The sequence below is a fragment of the Balaenoptera ricei genome, chromosome 16, assembly GCF_028023285.1.
Source record: "Balaenoptera ricei isolate mBalRic1 chromosome 16, mBalRic1.hap2, whole genome shotgun sequence".
In the NCBI taxonomy this organism is placed as follows: Eukaryota; Metazoa; Chordata; class Mammalia; order Artiodactyla; family Balaenopteridae; genus Balaenoptera; species Balaenoptera ricei.
Window position 1 is genome coordinate 27,212,898 of NC_082654.1, and position 14,908 is coordinate 27,227,805.

The following is a 14,908-nucleotide window of genomic DNA, read 5'->3' on the forward strand; positions in this document are numbered from 1 at the left end:
CTTTATTATGTTGAGGTAGGTTCCCTCTATGCCCACTTTCTGGAGAGTTTTTATCATAAATGGGTGTTGAATTTTGTCAAAAGCTTTTTCTGCATCTATTGAGATGATCATATGGTTTTTATTCTTCAGTTTGTTAATATGGTGTATCACATTGATTGATTTGCATATATTGAAGAATCCTTGCATCCCTAGGATAAATCCCACTTGATCATGGTGTATGATCCTTTTAATGTGTTGTTGGATTCTGTTTGCTAGTATTTTGCTGAGGATTTTTGCATCTATATTCTTCAGTGATATTGGTCTGTAATTTTCTTTTTTTGTAGTATCTTTGTCTGGTTTTGGTATCAGGGTGATGGTGGCCTCATAGAATGAGTTTGGGAGTGTTCCTTCCTCTGCAATTTTTGGAAGAGTTTGAGAAGGATGGGTGTTAGCTCTTCTCTAAATGTTTGATAGAATTCACCTGTGAAGCCATCTGGTCCTAAACTTTTGTTTATTGGAAGATTTTTTTTTTTTAAAAAAGAATTCCTTTATTTTTATTTATTTATTTATTTTTATTTATTTATTTTTGGCTATGTTGGGTCTTCGTTTCTGTGGAAGGGCTTTCTCTAGTTGTGGCAAGCGGGGGCCACTCTTCATCGCGGTGCACGGGCCTCTCACTATCGCGGCCTCTTTTGTTGCGGAGCATAAGCTCCAGATGCGCAGGCTCAGTAGTTGTGGCTCAGGGGCGTAGTTGCTCCGTGGCGTGTGGGATCTTCCTAGACCAGGGCTCGAACCCATGTCCCCTGCATTGGCAGGCAGATTCTCAACCACTGCGCCACCAGGGAAGCCCTACTGGAAGATTTTTAATCACAGTTTCAATTTCATTACTTGTGATTGGTCTGTTCATATTTTCTATTTCTTCCTGCTTCAGTCTTGGAAGGTTATACCTTTCTAAAAATTTGTCCATTTCTTCCAGGTTGTCCATTTTATTGGCATAGAGTTGCTTGTAGTAGTCTCTTAGGATGCTTTGTATTTCTTTGGTGTCTGTTGTAACTTCTCCTTTTTCATTTCTAATTTTGTTGATTTGAGTCCTCTCCCTCTTTTTCTTGATGAGTCTGGCTAATGGTTTATCAATTTTGTTTATCTTCTCAAAGAACGAGCTTTTAGTTTTATTGATCTTTGTTATTGTTTTCTTTGTTTCTATTTCATTTATTTCTGGTTCGATCTTTATGATTTCTTTTCTTCTGCTAACTTTGGGTTTTGTTTGTTCTTCTTTCTCTAGTCCCTTTAGGTGTAAGGTTAGATTGTTTATTTGAGATTTTTCTTGTTTCTTGAGGTAGGCTTGTATTGCTATAAACTTCCCTCTTAGAACTGCTTTTGCTGCATCCCATAGGTTTTGGATCATCGTGTTTTCATTGTCATTTGTCTCTAGGTATTTTTTGATTTTCTCTTTGATATTTTCAGTGATGTTTTGGTTATTTAGTAACGTATTGTTTAGCCTCCATGTGTTTGTGGGGTTTTTTTTGTTTGTTTGTTTGTTTGTTTATTTATTTTTGGCTGTGTTGGGTCTTCATTTCTGTGCGAGGGCTTTCTCCAGTTGCGGCAAGTGGGGACCACTCTTCATTGCGGTGCGCGGGCCTCTCACTGTCGCGGCCTCTCTTGTTGCGGAGCACAGGCTCCAGACGCGCAGGCTCAGTAGCTGTGGCTCACGGGCCCAGTTGCTCCGCGGCATGTGGGATCTTCCCAGACCAGGGCTTGAACCCGTGTCCCCTGCATTGGCAGGCAGATTCTCAACCACTGCGCCACCAGGGAAGCCCGTGTTTGTGTTTTTTATGCTTTTTTTTTCCCTGTAATTGATTTCTAATCTCACAGCGTTGTGGTCAGAAAAGATGCTTGATATGATTTCAATATTCTTAAATTTACTGAGGCTTGATTTGTGTGTGAGCCAAGATGTGATCTATCCTGGAGAATGTTCCATGTGCACTGGAGAAGAAAGTGTAATCTGCTGTTTTTGGATGGAATGTCCTATAAATATCAATTAAATCTCTCTGGTCTCTTGTGTCATTTAAAGCTTGTGTACCCTTATTAATTTTCTCTCTGGATGATCTGTCCATTGGTGTAAATGAGGTGTTAAAGTCCCCCACTCTTATTGTGTTACTGTCGATTTCCTCTTTTATAGCTGTTAGCAGTTGCCTTATATATTGAGGTGCTCCTATGTTGGGTGCACATATATTTATAATTGTTATATCTTCTTCTTGGATTGATCCCTTGATCATTATGTAGTGTCCTTCCTTGTCTTGTGTAACATTCTTTATTTTAAAGTCTATTTTATCTGATATGAGTATTGCTACTCCAGCTTTCTTTTGATTTCCATTTGCATGGAATATCTTTTTCCATCCCCTCACTTTCAGTCTGTGTTTGTCCCTAGGTCTGAACTGGGTCTCTTGTAGACAGCCTATATATGTGTCTTGTTTTTGTATCTGTTCAGCGAGCCTCTGTGTTTTGGTTGGAGCATTTAATCCATTCACGTTTAAGGTAATTATCGATATGTATGTTCCTGTTACCATTTTCTTAATTGTTATGGGTTTGTTTTTGTAGGTCCTTTTCTTCTCTTGTGTTTCCCACTTAGAGAAGTTCCTTTAGCATTTGTTGTAGAGCTGGTTTGGTGGTGCTGAATTCTTAGCTTTTGCTTGTCTGTAAAACTTTTGATTTCTCCATCGAATCTGAATGAGATCCTTGCCGGGTAGAGTAATCTTGGTTGTAGGTTCTTCCCTTTCATCCCTTTAAATATATCATGCCACTCCCTTCTGGCTTGTAGAGTTTCTGCTGAGAAATCAGCTGTTAACCTTATGGAAGTTCCCTTGTATGTTATTGGTTGTTTTTCCCTTGTTGCTTTCAATAATTTTTCTTTGTCTTTAATTTTTGTCAGTTTGATTACTATGTGTCTCAGTGTGTTTCTCCTTGGGTTTATCCCGCCTGGGACTCTCTGTGCTTCCTGGACTTGGGTGGCTATTTCCTTTCCCATGTTAAGGAAGTTTTCGAATATAATCGCTTCAGATATTTTCTCGGGTCCTTTCTCTCTCTCTTCTCCTTCTGGGACCCCTATAATGCGAATGTTGTTGCGTTTAATGTTGTCCCAGAGGTCTCTTAGGCTGTCTTCATTTCTTTTCATTCTTTTTTCTTTATTCTGTTCTGTGGCAGTGAATTCCACCATTCTGTCTTCCAGGTCACTTATCTGTTCTTCTGCCTCAGTTATTCTGCTATTGATTCCTTCTAGTGTATTTTTCATTTCAGTTATCGTATTTTTCATCTCTGTTTGTTTGTTCTTTAATTCTTCTAGGTGTTTCTTCTTTAATTTTTCTAGGTCTTTGTTGAACATTTCTTGCATCTTCTCTATCTTTGCCTCCATTCTCTTTCCGAGGTCCTGGATCATCTTCACTATCGTTATTCTGAATTCTTTTTCTGGAAGGTTTCCTATCTCCACTTCATTTAGTTGTTTTTCTGGGGTTTATCTTGTTCCTTCATTTTGTACATAGCCCTCTGCCTTTTCATCTTGTCTATCTTTCTGTGAATGTGGTTTTGTTCCACAGGCTGCAGGATTGTGGTTCTTCTTGCTTCTGCTGTCTGCCCTCTGGTCCATGAGCTCCTTTCTTATCCAGAGCTGAAGCAGTAGGTTCTACAGTATATCTGGCACATCTGTTGACCAGTTAGAATTAAAACATGTCCTTCTTAGCAGTGATGTTTGAAACAGTTACATAACTAAAACTTGGTGACTTGGGATGCTAGCATCCTGCGGTGAGAAGGGGACATTCAATAAACTGAGCAAATTTGATGTGGAAATCACCGTGCAGGAGTAAATTTGGAACACTGAAATGTCCATTTTATAATCAAATTTCTGAGCTCAATTGCTGTTTAAGAAGTGGCAAAAAGTAGATTTTTAAAAACCTATGGGCAGATAAGCAGACATGTGCTTGGGAAGGTCAGTGCTTTCTTCAAATACACTTACTTTGCCTGCTTTTAAAAAGTCCTTAGTAGCTGTGATGTACTCATTCTAGCCCTGTTTGGATTTCTGTAGAGCTAGTCTACTTTCATTGCTTTCATTTAATAACTTTATTGATTATGCTTTGATTACCTTATTGATGCCTTTCTTTCTTTTTTTTTTTTTTTCTTTTTTAAGCCTTGATAAATTTGCTGAAGTTCCTTATGTCAAATGAGACTGTACTTTTGGCCAAACACAACATTTTTACCTTAGCCCTTATGGTGAGTAGCAAAAAAATATATTTATTTTTATGAAGCTGTACCCTAAGGCAGAAATGGGCTGGTTTGAGACAGGAGCTGGTATTCTAGGGATTAAGCCATAGGGAAAACCAGGCCTTTATTTTCCCTTTGGATCAGAATCTCTATACCGGTGCTCCCCACTTTCACCTATGTCTTTGGAGAACCTGGGGCTCTTTCATGAGATAATGGTAACACACCATTATATGATATTCCCACCACACAGATATAAGAGGTGTAAATTAATTTCAAGAGCACTGATAATACTAAAAAGTAGAAAATAATTAGGAAGTGGTGAGTTTTGAGTACTTATTACTTTATTTTAATATAATTTATTGAATTGCAAGTTTATGTAAGTTAATTTTTAATAATGACTTTGTTTAATAACCAGCTCACAAAATTTCTGAAAATTTAACAATTAACTCTTGCAAGACAATAAGAGCTGGCTATAGCACACTACTGGTAATACCCTTCTGGTCTTCATAGTATGATACCTGTTTATGGGCTTTTGCTTCTTTTTTAGATTGTGAACCTATTTAATATGTTTATCACATATGGCGATACATTCCTGCCCACCCCCAGTAGTTATGATGAACTCTACTATGAGATTATCCGCATGCACCAGAGCTTTGACAACCTCTACTCCATGGGTAAGCTGTCTTCTTTTTATTCCTGTCTCCCCATCAGCTGTGATTTTTGGTATATGAGAGGAAAAGACTACAAAAGATTCTCCTCTAGTTGCTTGGTGCCCTTGCTTGGCACAGAACTATGTAGTCTCCTTTTCTCAGGCAATAAGAAAGAATATGTGGACTTCTTTGCCTTCAGGAACTCAGAATTCATCTCAGTAGAAAGCTGGTTAGCTTCCCTGTAGCCCTTTCTTGATGTTTGTGAAAGAGAGAGAATAGGGAGGCTTGTGGATTTAGTGAATACCAGTGAGATCAGAGTGAGAGTGGGTGGGAGTTGACAGCAGCAAACAAAAGAGCTTGGATCCCAAGGGAACATTGTGTGATTTGAGAAGGTACAGGGTTTTAAGGAGTTTTTATATACCTAGGTATTTTTAGCATAACTCACAAGAGGAAGTGGGCATTAGATAAAAATTTTTGTTGCAAACCATTTGGCAATTGGCTCACTAAAAATTTACTCTGTAGCTGTAATGAGTATAACTTATTTCTGAAAGAGGTGATGTATCCCTGTAAGTTTGAGTGAAGAGGCTACTCAAACCCACCTAAGTTTGAAAGGTCTTTATAGTGCCCAGAAACAGAAAGCCACTCAATAAAGCTGTCTGTTAAAAAACTCCAACTTATTAGCTTTATTGGGATATAATTGATATGTAATAAACTGCACTGTTTTTTTAAAAATTTTTTATTTATTTTGTGGCCACGCCACACAGCCTGTGGGATCTTAGTTCCCCAACCAGGGATGGAACCCACGCCCCCTGCAGTGGAAGCGCAGAGTCTTAACCACTGGACCGCCAGGGAAGTCCCAAACTGCATTCTTTTAAAGTATACAATTTTTAATAAGTTTTAGCATATTTATATGTATGTGAAGCTGTCATTACAATCAAGATAATGTACATATCCATCCCCTCCCTAAAATTTCGTTGTGTCCCTTTATGTCCCTTTTACCACCTCTATCCCTCACCCGCCATCCCTGGACAACCACTGACCTGCTTTCTGTCACTGTCGATTAGTTTACTTTATCCCTTTCATTGGGTCTATTCGTGAAAAGTTCATCTTCTGCTTGGGACTCCTGTATGATGAGAAAGCTAGAGGGGATTTGGAACAAATACCTGGAGGAAGAGTAGAAGCAAACCATGGAAAAGAAGGATTGCCTAGGAGGAAAAAATTTTTTCTATTTCCCTACTCTCTTATTCTCAGTGTAATAGCTTTAGCATCAGGTCAGCTCCCCTCAGAATATTAAGTTCCCACTGTCACATCAAGACACACGTCTCTTTTTTTTAGGAGCTAGGAAGTGTTCCATGAGAACCCTCTGGCAAACTTCCCATTGGCAAAAGGTGCTCAGGGTACCCTGGTGTGGTTTGCATGTACCCGGCTTTACCAATGTCCTTGTTTTCAAGAATATAGGATTTTCCAAGGGTGAAGAGCTACCCCAGAGGCTTTAGCACCCATTAATAGATGAATAAAGATGTCTTTCAGTGAGGAAAGGAAAGAGAGTTGGAATGGGGGAGGTATTTTATAGACATCTGACTTACCTGCTCCACTGTGCCATATACACAAATGAGATAAACCCTTGTAGCCACAGCAATAAGATAAGAGAGGACATCTGGGAATGCTCAAATCTGCTAACGGAATTAAAATGGTAACCAAGAAAGTACAAATAGGGGCTTCCCTGGTGGCGCAGTGGTTGAGAATCTGCCTGCTAATGCAGGGGACACGGGTTCGCGCCCTGGTCTGGGAAGATCCCACATGCCGCGGAGCGACTGGGCCCGTGAGCCACAATTACTGAGCCTGCGCGTCTGGAGCCTGTGCTCCGCAACAAGAGAGGCCACGATAGTGAGAGGCCCGCGCACCGCAATGAAGAGTGGCCCCCGCTTGCCGCAACTAGAGAAAGCCCTAGCACAGAAACGAAGACCCAACATAGCAATCAATCAATAAATAAATCTTTAAAAAAAAAAAAAAAAAAAGAAAGTACAAATAGGAAAGCGAAAATTTCACTAAATGAAACACAACAAATAGTAGGAGGTGGCATGTTTCAGTTCTCTCCATTTTGTATAAAGTATGAGGAAACTTCTGGTGGAAAGAAACATTTGTTTCAAGTCAAGTTTTTTGAGGTATAATTTACATATATGGTAAAATTCACCCTAAATGTACAATTCTGAGTTTCAACAAATGCATATGGAAGTGTAATTATCACAGAAAATCAAGATATAGAAGGGTTTCACTATCTCAAAAACTTCTCTTGTGCTCCTGTGAGGTCAACTCTTCCACCCATCCCAATCCCTAGCAACCACCGATCTGTTCCATGTCCGCATGGTTTTGCCTTTTCTAAAAAAATATATAGAAGAAATCATACAGTCTTTTGAGTCTGGCTTCTTTTTTAAAATTATTTATTTATTTATTTTATTTTTGTTTACTTTGGGTCTTCGTTGCTGCACACGGGCTTTCTCTAGTTGTGGTGAGTGGGGGCTACTGTTCGTTGCAGTGCGCGGGCTTCTCATTGCTGCAGTTTCTCTTGTTGTGGAGCACAGGCTCTAGGGTGCACAGGCTTCAGTAGTTGTGGTGCACTGGCTTCAGTAGTTGTGGTGCGTGGGCTTAGTTGCTCCGTGGCATGTGGGATCTTCCCGGACCAGGGCTCGGACCCGTGTCCACTGCATTGGCAGGCGGATTCTTAACCACTGCAGGGGAAGCCCTGGCTTCTTATACGTAGTAATTTGTTTGAAGTTATCCATGTTGATGCATGTATCAGTAGTTCATTCCTTTTTATTATGGAATAATATTCCATTGTGGGAATATGCCAGCTTAGTTTATCCATTTATCAGTGGAAGGACATTTAGGAGGTTTCCAGTTTTTAGGGATTGTAAATAAAGCCCCTGTAAACATTTTTGTACAGTTTTATGTGAACACAAGTTTGCATTTCACTTGATTACATACCTATGAATGGGATTTTTGGGTATTATGTAAGTATATGTTGAACTTTATAAGAAACCGCCAAACTGTTTTCCAAAGTGGATGTACTATTTTACATTACTTACAACAGTATGCAAGAGTTGTAGTCACTCAATATCCTAGCTGGCATTTTTTTTTTTTTTTTTTTTAGGCTTCTTACAGGTGTGTAGCGATATCTCATTATGGTTTTAATTTGCATTTTCCTGATGAATAATGGTGTTGAGCATCTTTTCCTATTCTTATTTGCCATCCATATATCTTTGGTGAAGGATTTGTTCAGATTTTTTGCCCATTAAAAAAAAAATTTGCATACCCGTGTTTATGGCAGCACTATACACAATTGTCAAAAGATGGGAGCAACCCAAATGTCCATCAACAGATGAATGGATAAATAAAATGTGATATATACATATAATGGGTTGCTATGCAGCCTTTAAAAAGAAGGAAATCCTGTTACATGCTACAATGTGGATGAATGTTGAGTATACTATGCTAAGTGAAATAAGCCAGTCACAAAAGGTTTCCACCTGTATGAAGTATCTAAGGTAGTCAAATTCATGGATACAGAATGGTGGTTACCAGGCGGTGGTGGAGAGGGTGCAAAGGGAGTTGTTTAATAGGTACAGAGCTTCAGTTCTGCAAGACAGAAAGGTTCTGGAGATCTGTTTCACAACAGTGTACATATACTTTACATCATTGAACTGTACATTTAGAAATAGGTTAAGGTGGTAAATTTTTTGATTGGTGTTTTTTACCACAATAAAAAAAATATACTAAACTCTAGACTTTATTTGGATTCTGCTAATTTCTCTAATGTTCCTTTTGTATTCCAGGATCTCATCCATTGCTACATTTACTCGTGATGTCTCCTTAGTCTCTTTTTATCTGACAGTTTCTTAGTGTTTGCTCATTTTTCATGGCCTTGACAGTTTTGAGGAGAACCTTCTTCAATTTGGGTTTGTCTGATGACTTACTCATGGTTGGACTAGGGTTATGCGTTTGGGGGAAGAATGCCACAGTGTCAGAGTGGCCTTTTCATCACATCAAGGGTATATGTTATTAACATGACTTAATCACTGGTGATGTTAATCTTGATCACTTGGTTAAGGAAGTGTTTGCAAAGTTTCTCCTCTGCAGGGTTGCTTTTTTCCTCCTGTTCCGTGCTCTGTTCTTTGGAAGCAAGTCACTAAATGCAGCCAACTTTAGAGTTAGTGTTGTACCACTTAAGTAAAATATACAAGCTTTCCTACTATATAGGGTTCTCTAATCACCAGCCCGCCACACTTACTTTGGTATTATAGTTGTCATATGTATTACATCTACATTGAAAACCCCACCAGACAATGCTATAATTTTCACTTGTGACAATCATCCAAATTCTAAAGAACTTCAGAGGGAAAAATATATTTTTTATATTTGCCTATATGTTTTCCATTTCTGTTGCTCTTTTTATTCCTGAAGATCCAAATTCCTTTCTGATATCATTTCTCACAGTCTTAAGAATTTTCTGTAGCATTTTTTTGGGCTTCTGGTGACAAGATTTTTTTTTGTTGTTTTCTTTCATTCCTGAAGGGTATTTTTGCTGGATACAGGATATTGAGTTATAGTTCTTACCTTTAAGTACTTTGAAGATGTTATTCCCCTTTTTTTGGCCTGTATGGTTTCTGATAATAAATCTGTGTTCATTTGAATCATGTTCCCTTGTTTGTAATATGTTGTTTTTCTCCCGCTTCTTTTAAATTACTTTTCCTTATCTTTGGCTTTCAGAAGTTTGATTATGAAATGTTTTGGCCTGGTTTTTCTTTGTTTTTATCCTGTTTGGGGTTTGCTGAGGATCTTGAATCTCACCAAATTTGGGAGTTTTCAGCCATTCTTTTTTTAAAATTTTTATTTATTTATTTATTTATTTATTTTTGGCTGCATTGGGTCTTTGTTGCTGAGTGCAGGCTTTCTCTAGTTGTGGCAAGTGGGGGCTACTCTTTGTTGCAGTGCGCGGGCTTCTCATTGTGTTGGCTTCTCTTGTTGTGGAGCATGGGCTCTAGGTGCGCAGGCTTCAGTAATTGTGGCCCGTGGGTTCAGTAGTTATGGCTCACGGCCTCTAGAGCGCAGGCTCAGTAGTTGTGGCGCATGGGCTTAGTTACTCTGCAGCATGTGGGATCTTCCCGGACCAGGGCTTGAACCCGTGTCCCCTGCATTGGCAGGCGGATTCTTAACCACTGTGCCACCAGGGAAGCCCCAGCCATTCTTTTTTGCAAATTGTTTTCTGCCTTTAATTTCTCTCTCCCTTTCTTCTTGGACTACAATAACACAAATGTTAGACTTTCTGATATTGTTACACAGGTCTCTGAGGCCCTGTTTTTCCCCCCGTTTTTTCCTGTTCTTCATGTTTAATAATTTCTATTGTTCTGTCTTTAGGTTTACTGATTCCTGTGTCAATCCATTCTGCTATTAAGTCCATCTAGAGAATTTTTTATTTTACATAATATATGTTTTACTTCTAAATGTTTTAATTGGTTCCTTTTTATAGTTTCAATTTCTCTCCTGAGAAGTTCTACCTTTCCATTCATTCAGGAATGTTTGCCTTTTTCTTATGGAGCATATTTGTAATAGTTGCTCTAAAACTCTTTGATAATTTTAACATCTGTGTCACATCAGGCGTCTGTTTGTCTTTTCTCTTGAGAATTTGCCACATTTTCTTGTTTTATTGTATATCCTGGTTCTTTGTATGTCCTGGTTCCTTATAAGTTTAGTAATTTTGGATTACATCCTGGACATTTTTCTTATGTTGTGTAGACTCAGGGTTCAGTTATAATCTGGAGGGTTGTTTTTTTTTTTTGGTATTAGTAGGCAATCAATCCAGTTAGACCACAGGTTCTTTCTCACTTTCTGTAGGTAGTGGTTCCAATATCAGTTCAGTTTTCAAAGCCCTTTCTGTGCTACTTTGGATCTGGTCCACATACTCACCACTCGGGAGACTGGACTGTAGTTCAAATAGCAGTTTAGTTTTTAAAGGGTTTGCTTTGCTGCTTTCTATTTGTTCCATGCTTGGTCAGCTCCCATGAGCCTAACTTTCATATGTGGAATTAGAGGAACACTTTCTCCTGGTCTGTCCAGGATTCCCTCTAGGTTCTCTGGGCAGCAGAAGCCCCTTTTCCTGGTTTCTGTCTACAGAAAGATGAGGTTTCTATTCAAGTTTTAGCCATCCACGCAACTCCTCTATCATGCATCTCTGTGATTGTCTGGATCTTGAGGCAAACCTGCAAGAGAAAAATAGGAAAAAAGAAACCCTGGAAACGCACTTCTGTGGGTGTTTCTCCAAGTTTTGACTCCCCTCTATAATCTGTCTGCTTTTGTTTAATTTTCAGAGCCCTCAGGTTGTACTTTTTATATTTTATACAGGATTTTTAACTGTAATCAGCAGGAGAGGCTGAAGTAGGCTTACTGTGCCACACTGGAAGTGGAGTCTCACCTTCAGTTTTTAAAGACATTTTTGCTGAATATAGAATTTTTCTTTCAATACTTAAAAAAAATGTCATTTTGTTGTTTTCTGGCTTGCATAGTTCCTGATGAGAAGTCTACTGTCATTCTTAGCTTCATTTCTCTGTATATATCTTTTTTCTCTGCATGCTTTTAACATTTTCTCTTTATTGCTGATTTTCAGTAGTTTATCATGTGCCTTAACATGGTTTTCTTTATTTTTCCTGGAGTCTCTTAAGCTTCTTGGATCTGTGGATTTCTAGTTTTCATCAAATGTGGAAAAGTTTTGGCTGTTAATTTCTTCAAATATTTTTCTGTCCCCTCTCCTCTTTTCTTGTTTTGGAACTTCAATTATATATATATTAGACCTCTTGACAGTGTCCCATAGGTCACTAAAGCTCTGTGGGTATTTTTTCCTTTCTTTCCATTTTTTTTTGGTCTTTTCTCTTTCATTTTATTTTATTTATTTATACTATTTATTTTTGGCTGCACTGGGTCTTCGTTGGGTCTTTGCGCGGGCTTTCTCTAGTTGTGGTGAGCAGGGGCTACTCTTCGTTGTGGTGTGCGGGCGTCTCATTGTGGTGGCTTCTCTTGTTGCAGAACACGGGCTCTAGGTGCATGGGCTTCAGTAGTTGTGGCATGCGGGCTCAGTAGTTGTGGCTCGCGGGCTTAGTTCCTCCACAGCATGTGGGATCTTCCTGGACCAGGGCTTGAACCTGTGTCCCCTGCATTGGCAGGTGGATTCTTAACCACTGTGCCACCAGGGAAGTCCCTGTCTTTCATTTTAGATAGTTTCTATTCCTCAGTCTTCAAATTCACTGATCTTTTCTTCTGTATTTTTTAAAATATGCTGTTAATCTCATTAATCTCAGTTCATTTCATCCTAGTGTATTTTTTTGTTTCATAAAGCATTTTCTTCCCTAGAAGTTCTATTTAGACTTCTTTTTTTTAATATGTTCATTTCTTTCCTCATCATGTTTATATTTTCCTCAATCTTCCTGAGCATATGGAGCATATTTACAATAGCTGTTTTAATGTCCTTTTCTGCTAATTCCATCATCTCTCTTCATGTCTAGATCTGTTTCTATTGACTGATTTTTCTCCTGCTTATGGGTCATATTTTTTTCTACTTCTTTGAATGCTGGTAATTTTTAAATTGGATTTATAACATTGTAATGTTAATGTTTTAAGTGCTTGATTTTCTTATGTTTCTTTATATAGTGTTGGACTTTGTTCTGGAATGTCATTATGTTGTGTGGAATCAGTTTCATCCTTTTAGGGTTTGCTTTTAAGGGTTGTTAGGGCAGGTAGAGAGCAACTTTTATTATGGGCTAATTTGGCCCCATTACTAATGCAGTACCCATCTGCAGACTCTACCTGATAAGCCATGTATTAGTAGGTTTTTCCACTCTTGCTGGTAGAAACGCAAATTATTTTATTTGTGGAGGCTTCCATGAACTCCACAATTTCTTCTCTTTTCCAGTGGTTCTTCACCGCCAGCTTTGGGTAGTTTCCTCTTCCCTGTGTGAAGATTGGTGCTCAGCAAAAGTTGTAAGAGGACCCCTCTACAAACTTCCATAGTTCCCTGTCAAACTCCCTCCTCTACAGTACTCTACCCCACAAATTCTAGGTGCCTTGGCCTGTCCAGTTGCTCATCTCTATGTCTTTGGCTTGGCATGACTTCTGGATTCTGTTTAAGTTCCTCCTCCCTGCTCTGTAGGCTAGAAACTTTTTCACATAGTAAGCTGGGATAATCGTAGGGTTCACTTTGTTTGTTTTCCTTCTTCAGGGATCACAGTTCTGTATACCTGTTGTCCAGTGTCTGAAAACTCTTGTTTCATATATTTTGTTCAGTTTTCTATTGTTTAAGGTAGGAAGGTTAATTATGTCTTGATACTCCATCATGGCTAGAAGAGGAAGGCTCACTGAGACTTTTTTGATAAAGGCACACATTTAATATTCCTATGGCATTAATTTATTGCAGTGATATCCACTGAATAGGAAGGACCTCGACACAAGCTGCCCTGAACCATAAATGATACCATATTTTGAGCTGTTTTTTCCATTAAAAAAAAAAAAAAAGATAATTAGAAAAGAAAAAGCAAGGTAAAAAAAATTTTACAATCTCTCCTTTCTAGTATGACCACTGTTTTCATAGTTGTATATTAGTCTACTTGTATGCCTAGCTTTACATAGTTGTAATCATGTTTTCCTATCTCGTGTTTTTTTAAACTGTCAGAACATTTTCCTATTTTTTTGTCGTTTTCTTAGGTCTCTTTCTCTCTCTCCCTCTCTCTCTTTTTTTTTTTAATTTAAAAAAAAAATAAATTTATTTATTTATTTTTGGCTATGTTGGGTCTTTGTTTCTGTGCGAGGGCTTTCTCTAGTTGCGGCAAGCGGGGGCCACTCTTCATCGCGGTGCGCGGGCCTCTATTGCGGCCTCTCTTGTTGCAGAGCACAGGCTCCAGATGCGCAGGCTCAGTAGTTGTGGCTCATGGGCCCAGTTGCTCCGCGGCATGTGGGATCTTCCCAGACCAGGGCTCAAACCCGTGTCCCCTGCATTGGCAGGCAGATTCTCAACCACTGTGCCACCAGGGAAGCCCCTCTCTCTTTTTTTTGCATAGTATGGATGTAGTTTATTTAACCTTTCCTTCTTTTCACGGAAATTACGGTTTCCAGTTTTTGCTATTACTTAACTCTCTTTCTTTAATGGCCACATAGCATGCTATTTTTGTGTACCATAATTTACTACATAAATGGTAACCTTAGCTTGAGGCATTTAGGGCATTTTGAGATAATTTTGTGTTTAAATTTGGTAACTTAGAAAAGAATGTAAAAGCCTATGGCATTTCCAAGGGAAATGCAGTGATGAGGTTATCTGGGTGCTTGTTCACTAAGAACAGAACTGAGAGGATGTTAATAGAGAAATAATACAGGGACAGAGTTAAATACCTCTCTGAGGTAAGGAGAGTAAAATTCAGCTCAATTCCATAAGTGTTAGGTCCTCACCATCAGAGAATTTATGATTTAGTGGAGGGTCTAGTGAAAAACAGATGCATCTAAACAGTTTTTGCAATTGAGTTGAAAAAAATACATCTGACCTGCTTGAAACAATTTTGTTCATTACGTGAATAAATTTGCACAAACACTGGGTGAAACCTGAGTTCAGACTGTAGAGTGCTAACTTGAAACTATACCAAGTTCCCCTTCACTAAATCTTGTAAATTAGAAAAGCAGCACTCTGATAATGTTTTATTAAGGCTTCCATGTTCTCTTTCATAAAGTTGCATGAATTTATAAAAATGAAGTATTGCTAGAATAGATGCAGAGCAGCCAGATGAACTTTCTTTCCCTATTACAGTTATAGGCCGTCCCTCTAGTAGAACTGCTGCTACTACTCTTCTTGCTAGAGGAATACTGGTCAGGAGTAGGTAGTGATGGTACTCTGATGTAAAGTTCCTATGCAGATTGATTACACATTTCTTAATGTTACTTAGGCTCTGACTTCCAACCTTTGAGAAAGTCTCAGGTACATTCTTTTATTTGTTTGG

General features: G+C 38.7%; 1 protein-coding gene across 8 annotated transcripts in view; it reads left to right on the forward strand.

Moving 5' to 3' along the window:
* The window catches only part of ARMH3 (armadillo like helical domain containing 3), a 181,605-nt gene that overhangs the window by 78,611 nt on the left and 88,086 nt on the right, over positions 1-14,908 (forward strand). For 7 of the 8 annotated variants that reach the window (XM_059900248.1, XM_059900245.1, XM_059900250.1 and 4 more), the window contains 2 exons: positions 4,157-4,239; positions 4,778-4,904. The exons of the other annotated variant lie outside the window; for it this stretch is intronic. In XM_059900248.1, coding sequence (XP_059756231.1) covers positions 4,157-4,239; positions 4,778-4,904 — 210 coding nt within the window. The remainder of the gene's footprint in view (positions 1-4,156; positions 4,240-4,777; positions 4,905-14,908) is intronic. 8 annotated transcript variants of the gene reach the window in all.